At 52.6% G+C, this 25,903-nt stretch overlaps 1 protein-coding gene across 1 annotated transcript in view; it reads left to right on the top strand.

Moving 5' to 3' along the window:
* Positions 1-25,903, top strand: part of CRISPLD2 (cysteine-rich secretory protein LCCL domain containing 2) — a 67,226-nt gene that overhangs the window by 27,474 nt on the left and 13,849 nt on the right. Inside the window, exons 6-12 of the mRNA XM_014536792.1 lie at positions 3,518-3,618; positions 9,203-9,337; positions 10,952-11,012; positions 14,584-14,650; positions 15,121-15,252; positions 17,882-17,967; positions 21,103-21,178. Coding sequence (XP_014392278.1) covers positions 3,518-3,618; positions 9,203-9,337; positions 10,952-11,012; positions 14,584-14,650; positions 15,121-15,252; positions 17,882-17,967; positions 21,103-21,178 — 658 coding nt within the window. The remainder of the gene's footprint in view (positions 1-3,517; positions 3,619-9,202; positions 9,338-10,951; positions 11,013-14,583; positions 14,651-15,120; positions 15,253-17,881; positions 17,968-21,102; positions 21,179-25,903) is intronic.

The raw sequence follows: 25,903 nt of genomic DNA, 5'->3' as shown, positions 1-25,903 counted from the left end.
GCCTCCTCTGGGACTACCTGCACAAACCAGAAGCAGGAATAGCTGTCGCCTGGGCACAGGCCCCTGCCCCAGCCCCCTTGGTTTAGGTTGGGTCTGCCACAGCAATATTAGTATTATTTTTTTCTCTGAAAATATGCAGCAGATAGCACTCTATGACACAGGTATTCCCGTTAGATGGGGTTTTTGCATCTTTCTATTTCCCCCTCTCAGAAGGGACCACATCGAGTCTTGATGTCACAGCCCCTCTTCCTCCTCACGCAGCCCGATGGCATTTATCCCTTGACTCATTTCACCTCCATTGCTCATCAGGCAAACATGTGCTTGTTCTCGGGGAATTGCTCGCCCAGCTCACGGCCTGCGGTTTGCACGCTGGCGGCCATCCTAGCACCATGCCCTGCACATTGTGGGCCTCGAGGTGTATTTGCTCAGTGACTGAATGAAATGGGAATGACTTCATTTATTTGGTTTGGGTCCGGAGTGGCCATGGGTGCGATGAAGGGGGAATTGCTGAGGTTGGGAGGAAAAGAGAACTCTCCATCAACCATCTGGCACGCCTGTGGTGGCCGTGTCTCAGCAGCCCACAGGGATAAGGGGGATTATGTCATTGATGGGGAGGGACGCAGCCCATGGAAGAGCAATAAACTGGTCCACGGTGGTGGAATTCCTGGCAGAGGGGCTGGTGGGGAGTGAGGAACAATTTGATTTGACTCTTTATATAAGGAATACACTAGAAGACCCTATCAAAAATCCAACCCTTCTCTTCTTTAGCTCCCACTCCTTTTCTTGAAAAAGGAATAATCCATGAGGGTAAAATACACTAATCTTTTTTTAAAAACATATTTTATTAATTTCAGAGAGGAAAGGAGAGGGAGAGAGAGATAGAAACATCAATGATGAGAGAGAATCATTGATCAGCTGCCTCCTCCACGCCCCACACTGGGGATCGAGCCCACAACCCAGGCATGTGCCCTGACCAGGAATCAAACCATGACCTCCTGGTACATAGGTCAATGCTCAACCACTGAGCCACGCTGGCTGGGCTTAAAGACACTAATCTTAAGTAGGCAGCTTGATAAATTTTCGCACCTACATACATGTATTTGTCTGCTCGGGCACCCAGAAACTGGGCGCTTAAATAATAAACATTTACTTCTCACGGTTCTAGAGACTGGAAGTCCCAGCTCAAGGGTCAGCAGGGCCAGTTTCTAGCGAGGACTCTTCCTGGCTTGTAAATGGCATTTCCTTGTGTCCTCACGTGATATTTCCTGGTGCACACACTGGGAAACAGAGGCAGAGAGAGAGAGAGAGAGAGAGAGAGAGAGAGCACTTGTTGGTGTCTCTTATAAAGATACCAATCCCATCCAGGACCCCACCCTTATGACCACATTTAACCTTTATTACATCCTTAGAAGTCCCACCTCCACTTAGAGCCACAAGGGGGGTTAGGGTCTCAGCTTATGCATTTGTGGGCACACACAATTCAGCTCATATCCATGTAACTACCACCAGGTCAAAACAGAGAATGTTTCCAGCACCTCAGGATGCCCCCCAACCTGAGTGGCCCCATTCTGACCTCTCTTTCCATCTGCCAGTCTGTCTCATATGAGACCCAACATCCACCTCCCAGCACCACTTGTGTGAGATCTGTCTGTGGTATCGTGTGTTCACTGGGCCGTTCTCCGATGGCTGTGTGGTATTCCATGGCTTCTCCTTCAGCGGGCAGAGGCTGAGCGGGTGGGCCCAGGGGCAGTGTCTGGGCTCAGATCCTTTTGGGCAGGGGTGGGAGTGAAGGGTCTTGTACCTTCACAACCTTGTACATTGGAGAGGACACTTACATTACGGGGCTGTTGGAAGAGTAAAGCGGTTGTCCATGGCCAGGGCGTTGGTGCAGAGCCTGGCGCCCAGCCAGCCCTCCGTACACGCTCACTCGAGCATTGTTCCTCCTGGACATCAGAGGTGTGGCTCATCCTCGAGGAAATCCAGAACCCTCGATCGGCTGGCGTCTCAGCTGGGGGAGGGATGAGCCACCTGGGGGTCCAGATAGTCTGAAGAAACTTACTTAGTCTAACCCAGCAACAGGACAGGCTCTGGGGCCCTCTCGGTCTGCCTGGCAGTGGGCTATTTCGGGGAGTCCTTCCAAAGGCCCCCATGAGTCCCTGGCCAGCCTGCGTGTCCCGAGCAGAGGTGGCCAGCTGAGGGGGCTCTGAGGATGGTGAGGACACTACCATTCGTCACCCGGGTGTGTGGGGGTTGAAGCGATGAGCGTGTAATGGGCCCCCGCCCTCTGTCCCCAGCCTGATGCCCACACGGCCCTGGGTGATGCCATCCGCTATTTTGAGCTGCCGGAGGTTAAACAGAGAGCGTGTTTTTGCAGTTTGTCTTCTGGCCAACACCCACAGGGCCCTCCCTGGCCTCCCTGGAAAGCTGTCAGAAACATCACCTGGACACGCTTTTTGGCTTAGGAAGCGCTCAGAGCGTGTGGCCTTCACCTGAGCCGGGCCTGGGTCTGAGGTGTCCATACAGTCACTCACCTGTCACCCGCCCCCCCAATTACAGAGCAGATGGGCTCAGGGCTGGGGAAAGCGGGGGTCACCAGCTGTCAGGGTTGGGGTCCGAACTAGGGCATCTGCTCTTCATCACTCAGCTGGAGGAGGCGGGGGCCCGGCATGGCCTAGCAGCAGGCCCGAATCCCTTTCCTGGGAGAACGAATGGATGACTGGGCGACCACGTAGGAAGTTTCTAGGACAAATCACAGAGCCTGGTCCCCGGTCACTCACAGCTCCAGTTTGTGCTGCCAAAGACTTAGATGCTATGAGAAGGATTTGGGAATTCCACTCACCACCTGCTCCCTGGCCCCCGGAGAAATCTCACCGAGTGGCCTCCAGACTGTGATGTTCCTCCTGCCCCAGGAACTTCCGAGGGGGATGGACGGTGCCTGGGCTGCTCAGAGGGACCTTGGTCTCAGCCCTAAGAGCCGAGTGTGGTCAGAGGCTCTGAGCCCCACAGCCTGGGTTCCCATCTCGCTGTGTGACCTCATTCAAGTCGCTGAGCCGCTCTGAGCCTCAGTCCCTTCCTGTGTCAAAGGATTGAATTCCAGCACGTCCCTCTGGGTGCTGGAAGGATGGGTGACCTGGGTTGGGTGTGTGGTCCAAACACTCACTCATTTGAAAATGTTTGAAAAGAGGGGTCCTGGCAGCTTCCCGGGACAAAGGCGCTGGGGCTGGGTGGGGTAGACAGTGTTCAGAGTTGTGCGAGGGGAGCAGCAGCGGTACCTGTGGGGCCAGCGGGTGTTGGCACACACACTAAGGTCAGGGAGGGGACATGTCACTCTCAGCCGGGGTTCTTCTAGAATTCTTTAGACTCTGCGCTCAGAGGGGCCCTGGCAGCTCCTCTTTCCCTTTACATGGCAACCACCGCCCTCCTCCCCCACTGTGTTCAGCCCCGAGTGGGGCCAGGAAAGGGGTGACTTGGACCCTCGAGTGACGCCCCCCCCCTGACTGTTTCTGTCTGTCCTCAGGGGGAACTGGATTGGAGAGGCCCCGTACAAAACCGGCCGGCCCTGCTCCCAGTGCCCGCCCAGCTACGGAGGAGGCTGCAAGAACAACTTGTGTTACCGAGGTAGGAAATGACTTCAAAACCGTGAGTCACAGAACAGCTCATGCAAAGCACAAACCCCGAGACGGGAACAATGGAGCCCAAGGTGCCCCCTCCCCAGCCCTGTTGCAGCCGCCCTCAGCACCCCCGCCTCCCTCCCTCCTTCCTCCTCCTTGTGCCCAAGAAGACTCGGGGTTCAGTCCCCCGGTTCCCTGGGGACCCACGGCTGCCCTGGATGTGCCCCCAGTGAGCATCCCATGGCCAGATTCTGAGCTGGACTTGAACGCAGCATCCCCTCAGGCAGGTCCCTGTCCTTGTTGGTTGGTGCTTATAGTTCGATATGAGACAGACAACAAACAAGGAATTAAAAGCAAACAGCTAGACTGTGATGTTCCCGGGAGCTCCCGGCTAGGCAGGGCTGTCCCTCAGGGTATCCTTCCCGTCCTTGTCCCACACCTACCGCCCCCTCCCAGGCAAACCTGGGCTCTCCAAGGCTGGGCAGGTTCCAGCCCCTACCCCACGTGTTTGTTGTCGCCACTCAGAATGTTTCCACTCACCCCTCTACTGTAAACAATGCACGGTTTTTGTGCCTAAAGCATTGGTCACAATTGGGAATATTTCCTCAGGCTCCGTCCCAGGAGAGGCATAGCTGGGCCAAAGGGCCTCTCCGTGTTTTTACGGTTAAGATGAGTTTTTTCATGTGGCTCCATCCACAGGCCTCGTGATGGCTCAGAGGGGCTTGGCAGGGGGGCTGGGTACGCAGCGAGAGCCACCCTCTGTGCCAGGCCCTCCCTGATGGAGGGGTCGTGGGGTCAGTTCTATGGGCTCTGGGGTGAACACACTGGTGGCTAGCGGGGGGGCCCAGGTTCACTGCTGATTCTGCCCGTTGGGGGAGGAGGAGGGGACAGGAGAAGCAACAAACCAGGTTTGCGGCTGGCGCTCCAACCAGGCGATCCCTCTACCCATCAGCAAATGGGTGTGATGACACCATCTTCCGTAATACATCTCAGGCACAAATGAGAACTCATGCATTTGGTATAAATGCATTGAGCACCTGTTGTGTGCCAGGACGCTGCTGGGTGATATCAGTGGGGATCACTATGGCGACCAGAGTCAGGGACCTGCCCTCATGAAACTGAGGTCCAGGGGGTCATGGCCACCAGGAGTGATTCTCGTCTTCCAGGGGTAGTAACTGTTTGCTGGGAGCTTCGAGCAGGAACATCGGCTGTTGGCTAATGGGGTCGGGGGGGGGGGCTCCCCCGAGCAGGTGTCCTTAAGGAAGAAGACGTAGCCTAGTAATGAGAGAAGTGAAAGCGTTTCTGACAGGGGAACAGCATGTGCAAGGGCCTGGAGGCATGAGGCAGCATGGTCTTGAGTTTACTCTTGTGTATGGCGTAAGTTGGTGGTCTAGTTTCACTTTTTTTGCACATATCTGTCCAATTTTCCCAACACCGCTTATTGAATAGACTATCTTTACCTCATTGTATGTTCTTGCCTCCTGTGTCAAATATTAATTGACTATAAAGGTGTGGGTTTATTTCTGGGTTCTCTTCTGTTCCATTGATCTACCCGTAAGCGTTTGCTAAATGGAATTTCTCCCGCTTCCCGTGTCCTCTCGGGCCATCCTCTTCTCTGTCTCCACGTGCCCGTCTTTGGTGAACTGTTCCCTGATACGCCCCCTCTGCTCCCTGGATTTGTGAGCCAAGCATGGGTTTTAGAGGCTGGCAACCTGCTCTGAGACTATCAACCTCGCCCATCCCAGTGGTGGGGCCCTGGGCAGGTGGTCTCTCTGAGCCTCAGTCTTCCTGTCTGAAAAGAGGGTTGTGGTGTCAACCCCGGGGGCCTGGGGACTAGGAGAAGAGTGCAGGCTGAGGGCAACAGGCAGGCATGTCAGGTCCCGTTTCCCCGGTCCTATTCAGGCAGGCCCTGGGACTGTGCTTATAGTTTGATATAAAACAGACAACAAACAAGGAATTAAAAACAAACAGCTAGACTGTGATGCTGGTTCATGCACCAAATGAAGCCTCTAGCACCCAGTCACCCACAGGGGTTGAGTCTCCATCAGATTTGGGGGTTGTAAGGAAGGATGCCCATTGGGGCGCCTCCTGAGTCCCCCACAGTGAGGGGCTCGGTGTGTGCGCGGCCCAGAGCTGTCTGGATTCAGGTGGAGCAGAGTCGTGTTTACCGTCGCAGGCTGTGTGGACTCAGGCGTACCACGTGCCTTCTTGGGGCCTCAGTTTTCCCACCTGTAACAGTGACAGTAAAGTCCTGTTAAATTTCAGCCAAAGCAGAGCAGAGAGTTGCTATTTGCATTTGCTGACTGGCCTTCTCAAAGATGAACTGATGCACATCTCTGTGGGTGGGGGACCCCATTGTACCTTTACAGCATGCCCCCTGCCCACCTCGGATACCTGTGGACTAGAGTTGGAAACCCCTGCCTCCTGTTCTCCCACAATTAAAGCAATGAGAAGGATGTGAGTTGCTAGCGCAACAACCTGCACATAGTCCGTGCTTTATAAACACAGGTGGTTAGCTCCTTGAAGAAGTGGGAGGTATGACTGTACTTATGCCTGCACGGTGTCCTTCATCCCCTGGTGAGGAATATTGGTCCTCTCCCAGCCTGGGGGTCTCATCCATCTCTGGAACCTGACAGATGCCTCCTCCTCCTTAGAAACACAGCTCTGCTGTCACACCTCCTCCAGGGAGCCTTCCCTGACTACACAGACTGGCAGTGCACCTGCCTTCCTGCTCTTACTGCAGCCAGACTCTCCCTGAACCTTGACCACCTGTAGTTACAACTGCTGGTTCACACCAGTGCCTCCGGGGGCACGGAGCGGGCGTGTTCTTCACGTCATCTCACTTCAATACCCGCATCCCCAAGAGAGCCAACTTCTAAGAACAAATATAGACAACGATGCCTTAGAATAGATGCTGGTTCACCAACCCAGTGAAGCCCCTGTACTTGTTTCTTTATTTCTGGTGGAAAATTGCCAGCTTCACTCGGCAGGTGTGCCAGTTTTCCTAGCTAACCATGCAGCAAGTCTCCTGTCAAGTGACTGACCTGCATAGGCTACTTATGGAGCGTGCACGGCAGGGCCTGGCCTATAATGGAGATGGAGCAGGGATGAGGACAGGCCTTAAGAGAGGTTTGTTCCCTCTCGCCTTGCCAGGTGTGGTGAAAAGGGTGTGGGCTTCGGGGAAAGGCAGTTTGACTCTCAGCTCTGTGAGCTTGGGCAGGTCCCTTAGCCTCTCTGAGCCTCGGTTTCTCTGTCTGTGGAATGAGGCTCATCACGTCTGTCAGGGCAGCGAGAGGATGCTGTGAGGACACACGGGAAAAGGCCCGCGCTCAGGAAACATTAGCTGTGAGCGCTGTTACCACTCATACCGCGGTGGGCATCTGCAGAATGATGTAAGCAATGCTATGTGCCCCGAGACCCCAGGTCCAGGATGGACAGTGCGCACAGTAACCTGGTCGTGAACTCGGGCATGGAATTTCCCCAGGCCTGCGCGGGTCCACACAGGGGATCTTAATTAGGATGTGCTCAAATAGAGCCGGTCTTCTGGGCAAGCATTCCACTTTTCATGTGTGTGTCTGAGGGCGAGGACTGTCTGCCCATTTTCTTAAATAGTGAGCCCTCAAATGCTTTAGACTGCCTTACCAAACTATATTCGGCTGAATAAAGCCACGATTATGTGGTATAAAAACCCTAAAGGCCAGTGGAAGAAAACCCGGTTATTCTAGAGACAGCTCTGGCTTTCAGTGAAGGGCAAACCTGAGTAGCTACATTGACGGGAAGGCAGACCAGAGACAGTCGATCATGCCAAATGGCGTTGTAAACCTGGTGTCTTCATAAAGATTTCACCTAATAGCTCTTGGCTACAAATGGTACTTTCAGAATTCCCTTCCTAAATGTTTTTAAATGTCACTGGGAATATATTTTTTTCAAAGGAATCCAAAGACAGAATTCTTTGGGGGGGGGGGGGGGGGCTTTTTCCCCCCCCCCTCACACTGGCCTGGCAACGCCTGCTCACCTGCTTCACCATCCTGCTGCAGTCCCATTCTCATTGGGGCCCATCGGGGCATTATCTTTCATTCAGCAAATTTTATTGAGCAACTACTATGTGCTGGGAGCTGGGTATCCAGAGGGCTGTGAAACAGGTTAGCTGTAGGCCTCAGGGAGCTCACAGCGGTAGGAAAGCAGGTGGTAGTGAAGTCACGGCTGTGAAGTAGCTGCCCAGAAGCAGCACTGGATGATCCCCGAGGGACCGGACTTGGGGCTCAAGATCACAGTTCACCTCCCAGCTTAAATCCCATCCATTCTCTCGGGACTGGGTTCGCCTGGGGTGGAGGTTGAACAAAAGGGAATTGGCTATGAAACAGAAGCAAAGAATTCCAGCCTCGAAAAGTATTGGAGAACCACTCATCTGCCCTTCACTCGAATTTTGTCTTGTATAGATACAAAACACGGTCTGCCCTTTGGAGAAGAGAGGCCATTGCCCTTACGGAGAAATGGTAACAAGGCTGAGGGATTGACGGGACTTGAATATTATTAATCCAATGACACGAAGAGGTCTACGAGGGTGCTTCATTCCTCCTCCTTGAAGTCCTTCTTACCCAAACACATTTCTGTTGATTCTTTCATGGAGGGAGAGCAGGAGGCAAGCCTGGTCCACAGATATCCGAGGGGGACAGGGGCACATGCGGTAAAGGTGCCACGTTCCCCCAGCAGAGATGTGCAGCAGTTGATCTTTGAGGAGGCCATTAAGGCAAACGTAAATAGCAAACCTCTGCTTTGCTTTGGCTGAAATTTACAGTTTGGTAACCTGATGACAGGTTCTGGCCAGCAGTGAATAGTTATCTTTTGTGATGAAGACTAGAAGATAAATGAACTGATGTTTAGAAGAAATGCAGTCTGTTCGGTTAATCAGAATGTCTTAAGATACAGTTGTCATGATCATTGTGGAGAAATAATGTTTGGGTGGGGAAAAGATTGGGACCCAATGAACTCACTTTTTTTAAAAAACAAGAGTCGGGTCTCTCTGGCTCATTCTACATGATGGGTGCAATGTCAGTGGGTAGCCACACCTCAGTGCAGGAAAGGAGTTGAGTTCGGTTAAGTGATCTTGGGGCAGAGAAGGGAGCAGGATGTGCTGGAGATGAGGGGCAGTGGGCCCAAGGCCTTTGACACCAGTCTTCGTGCACCTTAATGGGTGTATAAACAAGGAAGGCCCTTTTCCCAGTGAAAACTTAGGGGAGGCAGCTATGGTGTGGGGTCAGAGGATGTACTTCCTTGGGCAAATGATGGTGCAGGAGGAGGCAGGACAGGAAACCATGATGATAATCCAGGTGTGGAGCTGGGCCTCTCACCCTGCTCAGCCCCTGGGGCCAGAGCAGACGCAGTGAGCAGGGCCTGTCCGTCTCACTCGCTGGTAGAATTCCACCTGGCCAGGTCTGTTCTGAAATGTAACTTTCTCTTTGCCACTGAAATGATTCTTTGTCAAACTAAACCTCAAACAAGTTTAGGTTCCAAGTGTTGTTTTTTTTGCAAAGTGCATTTTTGTTGAATCTCAGCATTTATTTTTTTTTCCTTCCATCTTCACTACGAAGAAGGGACTTACGTCCAAAAACCTGAAACAGACGAGATGAACGAGGTGGAGACAGCGCCCGTGACTGAAGGGAAACACGACTGGGTTCAGCCGAGGGTGGTCAGACCCAAGAAAACGTCCACCGTGAGCTACATGAGTGAGTCAGGCTCCCCCTCTGCCCTGGGTGCCCCCTCGAGCCCCCTCTGAAGGGGCCCATTTTTTGGGGGGTGGGTGGGGGAGGGGAGCTGATGGGTTCAGAGGGCTCCAAGTCCACAAACAGCAGGAGCAGGGTGGCCTGCAGCTTGCAGAAGTATAACTCTAAGGTGTTGCTAAAAAATGGTATTTTTAAGCCATTTATAGGAGCTATGCTTGAGTGACAGTTCCCCTCAGGCAGGTGTTTTAAGGTGAGACCTTATCCTTTCAAAGGGGCCCTGGGCTGAAACTGGGTTCTGCCTGGAAGCGCCGGGCTCCCTAAGGGAGAGCACAGAGCACGCAGGGAGGAGGCTAGCGCCCGTGAGCCCAGTCCTTCTCCACACACCAGCTCTGGGACTTGGATACCATTTGACTCTCTGAGACTCAATTTGCTCATCCATAAAATGGGGCAATAATACGAGGTGCTATAAGGAATGTCTGCAGTGCTGTGGGCCCTGGTGTCAGCGGGGATCTCCCTGTACTTGAGATCATCAAGTTGCCTCAGACAGCCCCTGGGGCGGGAAGTTAGATGTTTCCCCCAGACTTCTGGAAGTCCCAGAACGCTCCCATGATCACCTCTGTCGCCCTTCCCCGTCCCCTGGTTCCCAGCACACCTCCCCTCACAGGGCTCTTCTCCTTTCTCCGCTCTCTGCCCGGCTGGAGCTCAGTGCTCTGGTTCCCCTGACACTGCCGCTGGGCGCCTTTCCTGGAGGCCGGGGCTCTGGAGGGCACGTTCTTACAGACACAGCAGTGGGCCTGGGCAGTCTGCCCCCGGCCTGGTTCTCTCTGATCCTCCCCTAGACCGCGAACAGCGTAAACTGGACTCACCCTGCGCAGGGCCCACCTCGTGCCCATCTTGCTCAGAAACCATCCCCTCTTTTTCAACTACTCTCTCCCCCGCCCCTGACAGCCACTCTATCCTCTTGGGCTTCAAGTGCCTTTTCCCAGACTTGCTGCTTGTTTAGCCATCCTTAGCTTCTTTGACCAGGAAATAGATTGACACTCTTTTCTGTTCAGAGGTTTGAAACGGTTCCATTGGTTCTTTTAATAATGCAAAATCATAATATGTCTTTTTGTCCAACTATCACACTACTCTGAGGCTTCTATACGTCCCCATAAAATAAGCAAAAAGGAAAGCTTGGCAAAGGCTGTGGGGGAGACGGCACAGGTGGGAATGCCTGGTCTCCGCTTCCAGGCTGCATCAGGCTTAGTCTCCAGAGTCCGAGGGTCCATGGGGCACTTAGAGTGTGCCAGGCTCCCTCCAAGGTTACAGCTACTTTCTCACTTGATGCCACAGACACAGTACCCACTGTACTTCCACCCGTTACTCACACGCGGACATTGAGCCTCAGAGAGGGGAAGTAACATGGCCAAGGTCAAACGACTACTCTAAAGTGGTGGACCTGGGATTTGAACCTCCCCCCTGAAGCCTGCAGCCATTGGGCAATGATCCTGCTCCGGAATGGCCTGGATTCCAGAACATTCCAGAGAGCTCCTCAGCGTGGGGGGCGGGGTCTTCCAGCGCAGTCCCATCCTCTTGGTTCCTGCAGTGATGACTATTTCTGCATTTCTCTCCTAGCCCAAGTTGTCAGGTGTGACACCAAGATGAAGGACAAGTGCAAGGGATCCACATGCAACAGGTGAGGCCTGGGCGGGATCCCTCTCTCACTGCCCCCTGCAGCCCCTGCTGCCGGCTACGGGTCACGTCATGATCAGCCAGTGGGTGGCCACCCAAACCAAGCTGGATAGAAACTCACACACAAAAAATGGCATTCTCTACTTTTAGCAACAACGGTGTGCTCCCAGGGTTGAGTGGAGAGGTAACTCAGCTTGCTCTGTGTCATAAATTCAGGTCCCTCTGAATGCCAACCTTTATTAAGGTAAGAGTGTGGCACACAAAGATGACCCGTTTCTGTCAGCCTAGACCCGAGTTCCTCAGCCTTGGCTCTACTGACCTTTAGGGCCAGATACTGCTCTGTGGTGGGGGCCCTGTGCAGTGTAGGAGGCTGAGCAGCACCCCTGGCCTCCGCCCACTGGAAGTCAGCAGCACCTCTCTAGTTGTGATCCCCAAAAATGTCTCCAGAAATTGCCAACATCCCCTGAGGACAAGAGCACTCCTAATTGATAACCTTTGACCTAGACCAGTGGTTCTCAACCTTCTGGCCCTTTAAATACAGTTCCTCCTGTTGTGACCCAACCATAAAATTATTTTCGTTGCTACTTCATAACTGTAATGTTGCTACTGTTACGAATCGTAATGTAAATATCTGATATGCAGGATGGTCTTAGGCGACCCCTGTGAAAGGGTCGTTTGACCGCCAAAGGGGTCGCGACCCACAGGTTGAGAACCGCTGACCTAGACGGTTGTCCCAAGCTCTGGTTCTCCTCCCACCGGGACATACATTCCAGTTGTGTTTCATCCCTCGTCGGGAGGATGTGTTCAAAGTACAGATGCTCGGCCTTATTGTCTCAAAAGGAATTTGCAGGCTGCAGAAATGCCAGACTTGTACATGGCTCCTGTGCTGCAGACGTGACAATCTTGACCAACGTTTTTGTGTAACTGGGGACTCCGTCACACCTCTGTGTGAGGGGGTCACACAGTGGCCCAGAGTCCTGTGCACGGAGGATCACGGCTGGGGTGGTGTTCGGATGTGCGGGTGGCAGCTCCTTGGCCATCGGTGGCTCCCGCAGGCCTGCTGCGGAACCCGAGTCGGCTGCTGCTGAGGCCCCGCTGGAGGAAGAGCTGCCAGTGTGGCCCCGGGCAGTGGAATGCATTCATCTGGCGGATGAAGTCATCAGGTACCGTCCACTCGGATGCTGAAGGATGTCTCCCAAGAAGAAGGAGTTTGGTTTTGGCAGTGCCGCGGGGCTGCACTTTCTGGCAGCGAACAGCCAACAGGTGCAGCGGCCTCACGCAGAACCTCAGGTTCACGGCTGGAAAACCACGTCCTTGGTAGAGGGGTCCTTCCTCGGCTTCCTCTGGACGCTGGCACTCATTCATCTAAAGCCGAATCGCGTCATGTAACGCGCACGCTGAGAAGAGAAGGCGCGGGTTCCGTTTGATGCCACAGGGACTGGGACGTGGGTGCGCTAGAGCGCCTGGCTCCGCCTTGGGCAGGCGTGTCAGGAAACAGGCTTTAGCAACCCAGGATGAGGCTGTTCAGGAGGCTCAGACCTTGTGCCTTGAGCAGCTGGTGTGGGCCGCAAGTACTGCAGAAGCCAACCGTCCATGTGTTGGTGAGACGAACAAGATGTGACAATGGTGGTGGTGCAACCGTGCCCTGCAGTGTCGGGGACATTTGCACATCTCCCTGTGTGCTGGGCGACTCGGAGAAAGCACGCAGCGTTGGCGAGGGGTATCCACACCCATACTCATGGCTCTAGGGTGTTAGGAACGCTCTTGATTGTCCCATTGTGACGATGGGACTTCTGTCCCGCAAGCTCATGATGACAGCATCACGCCCGCGTGCTCAATGGGGAAAAATGCCAAGGTTTAAAAAGTATCCCTTGTGAGGTAGCATCAAAAGAGTCCCAGATGGGAGCCTCCCCAGGCAGGGAGAAGGCAAGGGCCCATCCACACCATGACTCTTAGAGACCTCCAGTCAAGAAGCATAGCTCACCCCCACCTGTGCACACCAGTGTCCCAGTGTCTGGCCGAGAAGCTGTCCCACCATCTGGCACATCCTGTTTCTGGACCTGGTGCTTTCATAAAAATAACATTTACTGGGCTTATTTTCTGACTTTAAAAAGTATTCTTGTTCACTGCAAGTAACTCAGGAGAACAACCACAACAACAAAGTATAAAGAAAAAAACAGTGTCCAGAATCTCCCAGGACTGGCAGCAGTTTGACGTGGTTCCAGCCTTCTCCCAGGCACTGACTCGCTCATGCTGCTTAGGTGATCTCGTGTGTTATTGCTTTCACATGAGTTCCCAAAGTCAGTACGTTCCCTAGGGCAGTGGTTCTCAACCTTGGCTGCACATTAGAATCACCTGGGAATCTTTTTAAAATCCTGATTTCTGGGCCTCACCCCATAACAACAACAAAAACGTGCCCTGCAGTGTCGGGGACATTTGCACATCTCCCTGTGTGCTGGGCGACTCGGAGAAAGCACGCAGCGTTGGCGAGGGGTATCCACACCCATACTCATGGCTCTAGGGTGTTAGGAACGCTCTTGATTGTCCCATTGTGACGATGGGACTTCTGTCCCGCAAGCTCATGATGACAGCATCACGCCCGCGTGCTCAATGGGGAAAAATGCCAAGGTTTAAAAAGTATCCCTTGTGAGGTAGCATCGAAAGGGTCCCAGATGGGAGCCTCCCCGGGCAGGGAGAAGGCAAGGGCCCATCCACACCACGACTCTTCGAGACCTCCAGTCAAGAAGCATAGCTCACCCCCACCTGTGCACACCAGTGTCCCAGTGTCTGGCCGAGAAGCTGTCCCACCATCTGGCACATCCTGTTTCTGGACCTGGTGCTTTTATAAAAATAACACTTACTGGGCTTATTTTCTGACTTTAAAAAGCATTCTTGTTCACTGCAAGTAACTCAGGAGAACAACCATAATAACAAAGTATAAAAAAAAAACAGTGTCCAGAATCTCCCAGGACTGGCAGCAGTTTGACGTGGTTCCAGCCTTCTCCCAGGCACTGACTCGCTCATGCTGCTTAGGTGATCTCGTGTGTTATTGCTTTCACATGAGTTCCCAAAGTCAGTACGTTCCCTAGATCAGTGGTTCTCAACCTTGGCTGCACATTAGAATCACCTGGGAATCTTTTTAAAATCCTGATTTCTGGGCCTCATCCTCCAGAAATTCTGTTTCTTTGTTACTAATGTTGTGGTCCCACCCCATAACAAAGAAACAGAATTTCTGGAGGATGAGGCCCAGAAATCAGGATTTTAAAAAGATTCCCAGGTGATTCTAATGTGCAGCCAAGGTTGAGAACCACTGATAGTCACATCTCTGCCTTAAACACAAATGTTAATTAAGCACCTGAAAGCAGTCGTTAAGAAGGTCAAACCGAATCTGTAATTGTGTTCACGTGACTAACAACCTCAGCTTGGGTGACCTGGGACTTGCCAGAAAACAATGGATTCCGCATCACCGGAGCGTTTCTGCGTGTGATGACAGAGCTGCTGAAGAAAACAGGGATCATTGCACGGTGATGCGGAGTCGTGTTCACCTGTGGAAATCGCTTCCTTTCTCCCTTCAGGTACCAGTGCCCAGCAGGCTGCCTGAGCAACAAGGCGAAGGTCTTCGGAACTCTCTTTTATGAAAGTGTAAGTGGCCAGTTTTTCTTTAAATGGCTTGCTGCCGTGTGTTTTTAAAGAAGGTTGGTGGTTTTCAGGGGAAAAGGTTTCCCTTCCCCGCCTTTGTCCGACCTTCGTTTGCAGAGATGATCTGTGAGTATTTGTGGGCCCACAAACTGGTGTAGCCGCTTTGGGGCACTGGGGCCGACCCTCGGGAAGCCCCGTGTTTGTGTAGACGCCCCGTTAACATGGCGTTAACGTGCACCACTGCGTGGGGAGAAGGGCTGTTTGTTGCTGTTCTTACTGTGTCAAGCCCCTCGGATGGGCTTTTAAAGATAAGCAGCCCAGGGACAAAGACGCACGTGTTCTGGAGAGAGGCAGGAGTCGGAGGTGGGGTGAGCTTCGGCCCGACTATTTGGCTTCTTGTGGGTTGAAAACAAGCATCTCGGGGACGGCTGACCAGGATCACTTCCGGGCACTCACGGTCTTCCCCTCCGCAGTCGTCCAGCATATGCCGGGCCGCCATTCACTACGGGATCCTGGACAACAAAGGAGGCCTGGTGGACATCACCAGGAACGGGCGGGTCCCCTTTTTTGTCAAGTCTGAGAGAAATGGCATGGAGTCTTTGAGGTAACTATTCTGTGAGCGGGGTTCCTTACAACGTTTTCTGGTTATAAAAGTATTGTTGAGAGATGACCTTAACCCATGACTCGGAACTCGCCCATAGGCAGCTCAGCATATTTTCACTCCAGTAGTGTGTGCCCCCTCCCTCTCTCTCCCTTCTCTCATTTGGTTGGGTTTCGGCTTCCGCTTTGCCTTTCTTCCTTGTCCCCAAGAACCATCAGACACGTTATCACTAACAGTTGATGGTATCTTTGCGTTTATAGGCTAATTCTGGATTAGCACTTTTTCTTCCCAAGAATGAGGCTTTTCATTTTTTAAACATACTTACTTTTTTTTTTCACGATAATGTTTCTCACATAAGGTATGTGGCTGGTGGATGGGCCAGACAGTCCTTGGCTAGTCTGACTTTTTGGGGCTCGGCGAGGAGGCCATGTGTTGACCTCTATGGAACAAGAGGCTAGAAAAGCAGCCGTGGGCAAACTATGGCCCGCGGGCCGGATCCGGCCCGTTTGAAATGAATAAAACTAAAAAAAAAAAAGACCGTACCCTTTTATGTAATGATGTTTACTTTGAATTTATATTAGTTCACACAAACACTCCATCCATGCTTTTGTTCCGGCCCTCCGGTCCAGTTTAAGAACCCATTGTGGCCCTCGAGTCAAAAAGTTTGCCCACGGCTGGGCTAGAGTGACCTGGGACCATAAAGCCCAATAGAGGTCATGGGGTCAAACAGACTTGGCTCTGCTTCTTCCCTGTGCATGACCTTGGCGGTTTCTTCATCTCTTTTGGGTGGCCGCACCCTCATTTGTAAATGAGGACCATGGTAGGCCCCGGGGCTGACACCCACTCATCCACGATGGCACAGCGTGTCAGGGCCTAGCCCAGCGTCTGTGACAAGGAAGCACCGAGCAAATGCTCCGTGATTGTTCAAGGCAGCATGTCCCGTGCGAATTGTGAGGCCACTCTGAGCATTTCAAAAATGACAGGAGACATCCTCTCTGAAAGGTCCAGCTCTTCAAGGGGTGTCCGAGTACCCCCTCTCCATCTTAGCTAAGGACCTAGGGTTATGTAAACAAAACAAAAAAGAGCAAGGAATTGTCAGCCAAAGCCAAGGAGGTGCTCACAGAGATGCCAGTTGGGCGACCTCATGAGGAGTCTCAGTGCAGGCTGTGGGCGTGGCCAGGTTCAGATCCTGCTTGCCTGGGACGCTTGTCCTAGAGCCACCTCTGGTTCAATGCCCAGCTTTGCACCTAGAACGGGCTCTTCACATTTTAGAATTCAGGGAATGTGCGAAATCAACATAAAGCAAATTAAAGCTTTATTTTTACTAGCTTCTCATTGCAATGCAGCATGTTCCATTATGAATGTTGGCCCCTAACCAGACTAGGTTAGCAGCACTGGCGACTCTCCCACCGGTGGACGCGGACTTGCTGCAGACATCGAAAAACAGTCTCTGCTTTTTTTTTTTTATGTGACCATAATACATGGGTTATCTTGGGTTTCCCTGGAAATGCCATTCCCCTCCGTTATGGATTTAATGTCTGTCCTGCCTGCTACTAATGCTGTTCTCAGGAATCGGTCCTCTAACTAATTCCTAAACATATCTGAACTTGGCAGTGGCCCCAGAGAGCTAAATCAGAAGCGCAGGCTTGGCATTCCGGCTGAATGTCACAGAAACGCCAACACCTGGGTCTGGAGTAGCTAATAGGTTGCGTAGGGAGGATCAGTTTCTATTGCTTGATAGTGACTACCTATTCCTAGAGCATTGTGTTGAGATGGACGCTAGGGCCTCATTCTGGGCTCAGCAGAAAACAGAGCTTGATAGATTAGTAATGTCTGCCATGGACAAGAGAGGGAAACGTGGGGTATGTTCATTTGGTTGGGTGGGATGCATCCCCGGGAGAGCATGCTTTTTAGTCACGACCTCCTTCAGACCAAATCCTGCTGTTTATGGAAATAAAGTTTTATTGGCACACAGCCATGCCCGTTCATTTATGCATCGTCTATGTGTGGTTTCTTTGCAGCATAGATCATAGGGCCCAGCAAGCTGGAAATATTTACTCTCTGGTCTTTTAAGCAAGAGTTTACTCAGCTCTGGACTAGATGGGGACATGCTGTCAGGCACAGCAGGTGGTCAGTATTAGAACCACTTTCTTACATCTGTTGTTTAAACACGTGACTTTGCAGAAAAGAGTCCCCGGCCTCCTTTGAAACAGCTCTAGGCCCAGGAATTGGAAACCTGGATTCTCATCCATGTCCTGCGAGGTCTCAGCTTTTCTGAGCCTCCGCTTCCTCTTATAATTACAATAATACCTGCCACGGGGATCCAACATGACGAAGTAGGGGAAAGGTTTCAAAATCGAAAAGCACTCTGCAAACGAGAAGTATAGTCGATCCACGGAGAAGCTACTGCGGTGGTAGCATCCCTGGCCAGTAAACACGTTCAGGCATGGGCTTGTCTCATCCCTTGAGTGGTCTCGGGTGGAGTGCCAGGAGCGCTGGGGCTTGGCACCTGTTCTCACCCAGCTCTATTGGAGGGCTCAGTGAACCCCTAGGACCCAGGTGTCAGGCAGTCCATTTCAAAGGCGGGTGACCCGAGGCCCAGGCTAGCTCTTGACCTGACCCTCTCCTGATGGCTCCTGTTCACAGTGCAAGACGTGGACTGCTACACCACCGTCGCTCAGCTCTGCCCATTTGAGAAGCCAGGGACCCACTGCCCAAGGTAAGGCCCACTGGCATCTGGGTTTGCAAACATGGGGCCTGAGAGAAGGTGCCATGCTGGGTTGGGGGTCATCTCCTGGCAGCGAAGTACAGTGGAGATCCGGATATGGCCCTTGAATGCGTATGCCCAGGAAAGCAGTCCATTCGTGTTCAAAGCCAAGGGCCACTCGACCTTCCCTGGCACCGCTGGTTCTCAGCCCTGGTTGCACATTGGAATAGTCTGAGAGGCATTAGACGCACAGATTCCCGGGGACCCTACCCTGACCGCTGAGAGCTGGATCTCTGGGATGGCCCAGCCAGGGACCAGCCTCGTTAGATGCTACTGGCCGAACTCAGTGGGCAGCTGGTCCCAGACTCAGTTCTGGGAACTTAGCTGTCCATTTGCGGCTCCTCCCCTCACTGGTCGGAGTGCTCACACATGTAGAAATGACTTCATTCGCCACATGGCTCCTCCCAAGCCCCTCAGGCCGACCTGGAGATTTGTCACTGTGACCTCTTAGATCAGTCTAGAACTCTGCAGGCTGCGTGCTGCTGGTCCATTTCAATCGGCTCGTTGATTCTTCTGCCGGAGCTGTGATATTTTCTATGCCTCAGTTTAGAAACAGCTTATGAAAACCCAGTTGTGGGGGTATGATTTGCACACAATAAAACGCACCCATTATAAGTTTACAATTCAACGTGTTTTGATTAATGCACAATCGTGCAGCCCTGGCCACAATCGAGACAGAAAGTTCCCTGTGGTCAGGCCCTCCCCTCCCTCACCCCTTCCCCACATCCCCACAAACCACCATCTCCTTCTGTCACCCTGATTTTGCCTTTTGTGGGATTTCTATAAGTGGAGCACCACAGCGTGCAGACCTCGCTCTCTGCATGCTCCGGGAGCCATTCGTGTTGTTGAGCGTGTCCGGTTTATTCCTTCATGTCGCCGACGGTGTTCCATTCTGTGGATGTGCCACCGTGTGTTTAAGGACCAGGTTTACACGCATCTTCCAAACCTTAAGTGGCTGATTTTGGAAGAGGATGCATCATAACGTAAAATAAAGAGTGTCCTCGTAGCATTTGTGTCTGAAGTGCCCACGAGGTCCTCTCAGACGCTGGTGATGTAGCATCCAGCGAACCCTTATCCTGGGCCTGGACGCTGGTGGGTTCTCCCAGGGAAAGACTGACCTGAAAACTGACAGGTGGACACCCCTGAGGTGTGAGCAGAGTCCAGCCCACGGAGGGAGCGGGCGAGGGACAGGAGGCTGGAGACTGGACAGGGGGCCCTGACTCCTCCCTTTTGCTACTCGCCTTCCTCTGGAGCTCTCTCACAGGCTCCCACCACCATCACCACCATCACCACCGCCGTTCTGACTCTCCCCCCACCAAATGCTCAAGTGGGGATAGCAACCTCTTAGTAGATTTCCCCAAATATTAAAGAGAAGCTGAAGGAAATGATCTCAACCAAATAAAACACAAAAAGACAAACTTGACATAGGACACGTATGCAAACGGTCGGCTTTGGCCTGCCACTCCAGAAGATCTAGGAAAGAACGTTCTTCCCTGACTTCTGGTTTCTTTCTCGAAATCCCTCACACACACACCCTCTTTCTCTCTGCCACCCCTGCGCCCTCCCGCGCCATCCAGGCCCTCACTCCTGCCTGGCTGCTCTCCCTCCGGCCATCCTGCTGTCCTGGGGCCAGGTGGCTTCCGGGCCACATTTGGATTTCCCCTCCCTGGGCCCCCGCTGAGGTGCACTGTTCCAGATCAAGACAAAAGGCCTTTTCTTAAGCGGAGTTCCTGCCTTTGGCTGGGCCCACCCGTCCCCAGTTCCAGGCAGCGCCTCATCCTCTATCCCCTGCGCTGAGGGCAGGGACGTGGTGGCTGACGTGGTGGCGGTGACCTGACGCCTTTCCGCCTCAGGTTATCGGCACCCCCTCCCGGGAATGGTCTGTGACTCATGGAGGTGAGGGCCCTCCACCCTTTCCTCCCGCACACGGGGAAGTGACCTTTAAAAAGTCTATTGATTATAATCTCCATAATGTGCCCACGTATGAACTGGCCAACACCCAACAATGGGAGGGACCACCTTTCACAGTCCCCCACTCCCCTCCCTTAGATATGTATCCCCACTCACCTTGTCTGTGAGTGTCTTTTGGTATGGGGCTGCCACCCCTGCGCCCTCCCGCGCCATCCAGGCCCTCACTCCTGCCTGGCTGCTCTCCCTCCGGCCATCCTGCTGTCCTGGGGCCAGGTGGCTTCCGGGCCACATTTGGATTTCCCCTCCCTGGGCCCCCGCTGAGGTGCACTGTTCCAGATCAAGACAAAAGGCCTTTTCTTAAGTGAAGTTCTTGCCTTTGGCTGGGCCCACCCGTCCCCAGTTCCAGGCAGCGCCTCATCCTCTATCCCCTGCGCTGAGGGCAGGGACGTGGTGGCTGACGTGGTGGCGGTGACCTGACGCCTTTCCGCCTCAGGTTATCGGCCCCCCCTCCCGGGAATAGTCTGTGACTCACAGAGGTGAGGGCCCTCCACCCTTTCCTCCCCCACACGGGGAAGTGACCTTTAAAAAGTCTATTGATTATAATCTCCATAATGTGCCCACGTATGAACTGGCCAACACCCAAGCATGGGAGGGACCACCTTTCACAGTCCCCCACTCCCCTCCCTTAGATATGTATCCCCTCTCACCTTGTTGTCTGTGAGTGTCTTTTGGTATGGGGTTTTTAAATTCTGTATGAACTATTTAAGAAGAGGAAACATATCTTTACCACTGCTAGAGTGGGAGGAGTATATATTTTTCTCTTTCTTCTTTTTTAATCCTCATCTGAGGATATGTTTATTGACTTTAGAGACAGAGAAAGAGACATCGATGTGAGAGAGAAACATCAATTGGTTGCCTCCCGTGCACACCCCAAAACCTAGGTATGTGTCCTGACCAGGGGTTGAACCCACAACCTTTTGGTATATAGGATGATGCTCTAATCAACGGACCCACCGGCCAGGGCTTTTATTTTTTTAAAAAGAATAAACAGTATGATAGTTTCCTGCCATCTAAGAACTGACATCTTGAAATTCAAAGAAAGAGGTCCAGCTGCTTCTCAAGAAGTTTTGTTTCCCACTAACCATGACCATCACACAAATGCTTCTTGTTTTCCAGAGTTCGTTGTCCGGCGCACTGCAAAGACGAGCCGTCCTACTGGGCTCCTGTGTTTGGCACCAACATCTACGCAGACGTGAGTACGCTGGCATTTCAGTGACCACCTCTCAGAGCCTATTAAGCCCTCAGAAACCACATTCCAAGGTCTGGATACCAGAAACCCGAGATCTCATTCCTGGGCCTCCAGCTAAATTTAGACCAGTCACTTCTGCAACCATTGCCCTAGTTTCCCACTTACAGAGCTATTTGTACGGCTACCTCTGGATGCGTCTGAATACAGATGCAGGGGTGCCTCATCAGACGCAAACGTTTTCATAGTTTGGTAAATGGAATCCTGCCTTCCCCCATTGATACGCGTGTTTAACCCGAAAGCTTTCATGTGTCACATACTTCACTTCCCAGATATTTAGTGACCTTTCCAGCTCTCCTGATGCATTTAGAGATACTCGTCCACTCTGCTCACTGCGTTTCTTATAGGCTGGGTAATACCCTGAGCTATGAGCACACAGAGGAAGATACGAATTTTCTTCTCGTTAATAACCACTGACTGTATTGGAGCCTGTTCTTCCACATTTCCCTCCTAACGTCAGCAAGGAAGCTTCAGCCTGATTTTCCTTAAGTAAGCCCTTCAGGACGTAGTCTGCTCCCTCCAGCTGCCCAGGGTTTAGGGACATGGTGACCCAGCAGATGTGAGTATGGTCGCTGCTCTGCCCAGCAGCCTGCGTGATCTCGCCAAGTCATTCACCTCACTGTGAAACGAGCCAGCTGGGCTTTCTAGTCCAGGGCCTCTTCTAGATCTGGATTCCCATGATTAGATGAGCACCACTCACCCCCAGCGAGCATTTTCCCTCCACTGTTTCTCACCTTCACTGGTGTGGTTCTCTCTCACACACCATCGCCGTCTTTGCCTTCATCCGCCTTCGTTTGTTCTGGATCCCTGTGAAGGTGAGGACACTGAGTTCTACGAGGTCAAAGCCGCCTAATGGCCAACATTTTTCCTATCTTTTTTTCTTTCCTCTTTAAATGAGTCATTGTTTTTCCTCAAAAACTGCTTGGCCAAAACTGAGTTCTAAAAGTTTAATAAAGGAGTAAAATTACACACACACACACACACACACACACACACACACACACGCTATTATACTAAATGTCTGAACCAAAGTCTGCTTTAAAAAGACAGAGACTTTGACTTTTAAATGACTTAAAGTGATTCCAGCGAAATACAAAGAAGCAAACAAATGAAGTAGGAGTGGCAATATTTCTGTCCTATAAAGTAGAATCGAAGGTTAAGCATACTGAATGGGACAACACAATTCATTAGGCAATGACACAAAAAGTGTCATCTCTATAAAGATATGAAAACGAAGTCTACCTGCAGCAAACAGTATAGCAGCTAAACGTCTAACACACAAGCCCTTCCCCAAAGGTAAGACGTACAAGAACTGGATACAAATGGAGTAATAACATAAAGCTGCCTTTCCCTATGTGTCAGGGCCTTTAAGAACACCACCTGCAGGTTTTGTTATCTCCCTCTGACAGAGCAGGAAAGTAAGGTCAGAATAACCTGTCCCATCACCTGCCCAAAGCACACAAGCTGGTACCTGGCGAGGTGAGATGCCATGAGGTGTGTCTTGCCTTCGGCTCTCTTCCTTCCATCCCGTTGTGCCTGAATGTACCTGCACTCATGGGGGCACTGATGTTAGCAGGCCTGAGGCGGAAACCTGTGTGAAGGCTTGAACTCATTCTCTCGAGTTTTGAGTTTTGGGAACCACCGTGCTCATGGGCAGAGCTTGGCACACAACAAGTGTTCAATGAACGTTTGTTGAAGAACGAACTCAATGAAGATGCCACAGTGGTCAATCCTTAGACATTTCTTCGGACAGCAAGAGAAGGAAGGAGGAGAGGGAGAAAGAACACGAGAGGAGGAGGCCGGGAGGGAAGGGGGAGGAGGGGAGGAAGGAAGAAAGCTACCTCCGTCCCAGAGGTTCTTTTCTGGCCTTGGTTTCTAGGTCACTCACTGTATTCTGGGAAATGGTGATGTCTTTTGGAAAGTGTCTGTTTAGCTAAGAGATTTATTTTGGGAGCGTTGTCTCCAGATCTTCGAAGGGCCTCACAGGGCTGCAGTCCCTGCCTGCTCACCCAGTGTACTTGGCAGACCCCTCGCTTTGTGGTGAGCTGCAGGCAGGAGAAGCATCAGGGTGTAGCCCGAAGCACAAAGTCTGGGTCAGAAGGCAAGCGTTCAAGCCCCACCTGTGGCATTTACTAGTTGGGGGGTGGTGGGCAAGCCCCTCCCTGTCCCCCCTCCACACACACACACACACCACACCTAACCTCAGTGTTCTTATCTGTCCTCCCTGTCTCCCTTGGTGGTTGGATTCGTTCTTATGCATCAGAATCCCCGGAGGGCTGTTCCAACAGACTTCCGGGCCCCACCCCAGCAGTTCTGACTCAGTGGGTCTGGGGTAGAGCCAGAGTCCCCAGTGATGCTCACACACTGGTCCGGGACTGCACTCAGAGGACCACCAGGTGAGAGATGACCATCCCTTGAGAATTTTCAATAATAGCGTGACCGTGATGATTAGGGTGGTGGTCTTTGTCTGGTTACCAAACATCTACTGAGCACTGACCGTGTGCAAGCCTGCGTTCAGGTGCAAGCCTGCGTTCGGCCATTGCTTCATCTGCACAATAGCCCGTTGATGAGGTGGCCCCTGGAGCAGAGGGTGCAGTTCGCTGGCTCTGGGTGGCGGTCGGGGCTCTGCTGTTTGACACTTAACCTTCCCAAGCCCCAGTCTGCCCGACTGTCAAGAGGGACCACTAAGAACACCTACGTTGCAGGGTTGTTGGGAGCTGACTGTATCAGTGCATGTGAAACACTTGGAGCAGGGCCTGCCTTTGGGGTGCTCAAAACTGTAGCTGATCCCCCCTTTACATTAGAAAATAGAGACACTGGGGCTTAACAGTCGCCCAGGGCCACGCGGGCAGCGTGGAGTGGCTCCAGCCTCACGAGATAGATCCCGCTGAGGACCATTGTCAATAAACAGTCAGATATTCGTGTGACGTGGGGCCCTGCGAGGAGGAAAGGGACAGCCTGTCCCTTTACAGTGAGAGGAGCGCTGTGGGAGAAGCGGGGGAGAAAAGGGAAGAACAATGTTTGCCCGGCCTGGGGGATGAAGATGTGTGTAGATAAGGGTGAGCACTGGGCCTATCGCGTGAGAAAGAGCAGCCGTGGGTGTGAGGTTTGCGTAGGCCTGGCCGTGGCTTCGTGTCGCCTCTGGCATCCGGAAGTCCTCCAGCGAAGGAAAGGCCTGTCTCAGAGGGCACACAACCGGAGGGCACCGCCTCTTGGCAACAGTTAGTCACGTACAGCTCGCCAGGCAGGGCCTGCAGGAGGGCCAGTGCGGGCCAGCAGAGGTGTTGGTCCCCCTGGAAATAGCCCCGGGGCCCCACTTCTGGTAACTTGGGTAGCAGGGTGAGCAATACCGGGAGAGAAAGAAAAAAATGCCAGTTCCGCTGCCAGTGAGAGCAGTAAGGGCGCTGTGCCCACTGACAAAGCTCTCCCGCCAGCGTGAACGCAGAGGAGTCCCAGCAAGTTCGTTTCCCTCTCGTCTCCCTGCCGCTCTGAGATGGCTGTAAAGGGGTTGCTTCTGCGGCTTCAAGGGCACAGACCCTGTTGAGAACTGGGAAGTTGTGGGTCCTTCCTCTGGGGGTGGTGACAGGATGACAACTGTCCTGGTTGGCCTGGGACGGAGGGGCTTCCTGTGTGTAGCACTGGCCCCGGGAAGGTTCTTGCTGGCCCTACAGGCGCCCAGAGCTCTGCCTGCACCCCCAGGGCCTCACAGACCCCTGCGGGCCACTTCGGGCTAAGGAACCTGCCCTCATTCGTTTATTCATTGAAGAAGATGAGATGAGCTGGGGCAGGACCTAAGGAACTGGCCTTCAGTTAAACCAAGAAGATCAGTCATGAAGCAAGAAGTCCGGTTCTCCAGCCTTTAGTATGAATTCGTGTGGGCTCTGGGCTGTCCACCTTTTATTTTAATCCTCACCCGAGGATGTTTTCCCATTGATTCTTAGAGAGAGTGGAAGGGAGGGAGGAGAGGAGAGAGGGAGAGGGGGAGAGAAAGAGAGAGAGAGAGAGAGAGAGAGAGAGAGAGAGAGATCAATTGGTTGCCTCCCACATGCACTGTGACCCAGGCTGGGGATTGAGCCTGCAACCGAGGTACATGCCATTGACTGGGAATCAAACCCGTGACCCTTTAGTCCGCAGGCCGACGCTCTAACCACTGAGCAACTGGCCAGGGCACTCTCCACCTTTCTCACAGCAAGCTACCTTTCCAGGGGACCGGCTGTGACGGGTCTCCTGCATGAAGCATTTTTCTTCTTGTGCAAAACCAGCAACTTCTCCGGAATGACCTGGTTTTTCGAAGGACGAGGCCGTGGCTGAAGGGCAGATCTGAAGGGCAGATCTGAAGGGCATATCCCTTGAGAGGGCATGATGCAATTTTTGAATGGCTGCGGGTTCTGAGCAGTAAGAAGCTCAGTGATATTTCAATCCTCAAAGAATGAATCCATCCTCTCCTGTCTGGTGTTAGGAACCTGTGAGGTGGGTTACTTGTCCCATTCAAGAGCAGTTCAGGGTACATTTTCCAAACACAGATGGGCCAAGGACAGTGGTAAGTACAGGGTAACAAAGAAACGTGGAGGGATGTGCCAGGGACAGAGCCTGGCTGACCATGCTTAGGGGGGCGCTGCTTAGCTCTGGGAGGAAAGCGTTCTCTAGGCTGGGGTGTGTTCTCGGTCTCCC

The sequence above is a fragment of the Myotis brandtii genome, unplaced genomic scaffold (assembly GCF_000412655.1).
Source record: "Myotis brandtii unplaced genomic scaffold, ASM41265v1 scaffold165, whole genome shotgun sequence".
Classification (NCBI taxonomy): Eukaryota; Metazoa; Chordata; class Mammalia; order Chiroptera; family Vespertilionidae; genus Myotis; species Myotis brandtii.
This window is presented reverse-complemented; position numbering and strand designations above follow the sequence as displayed.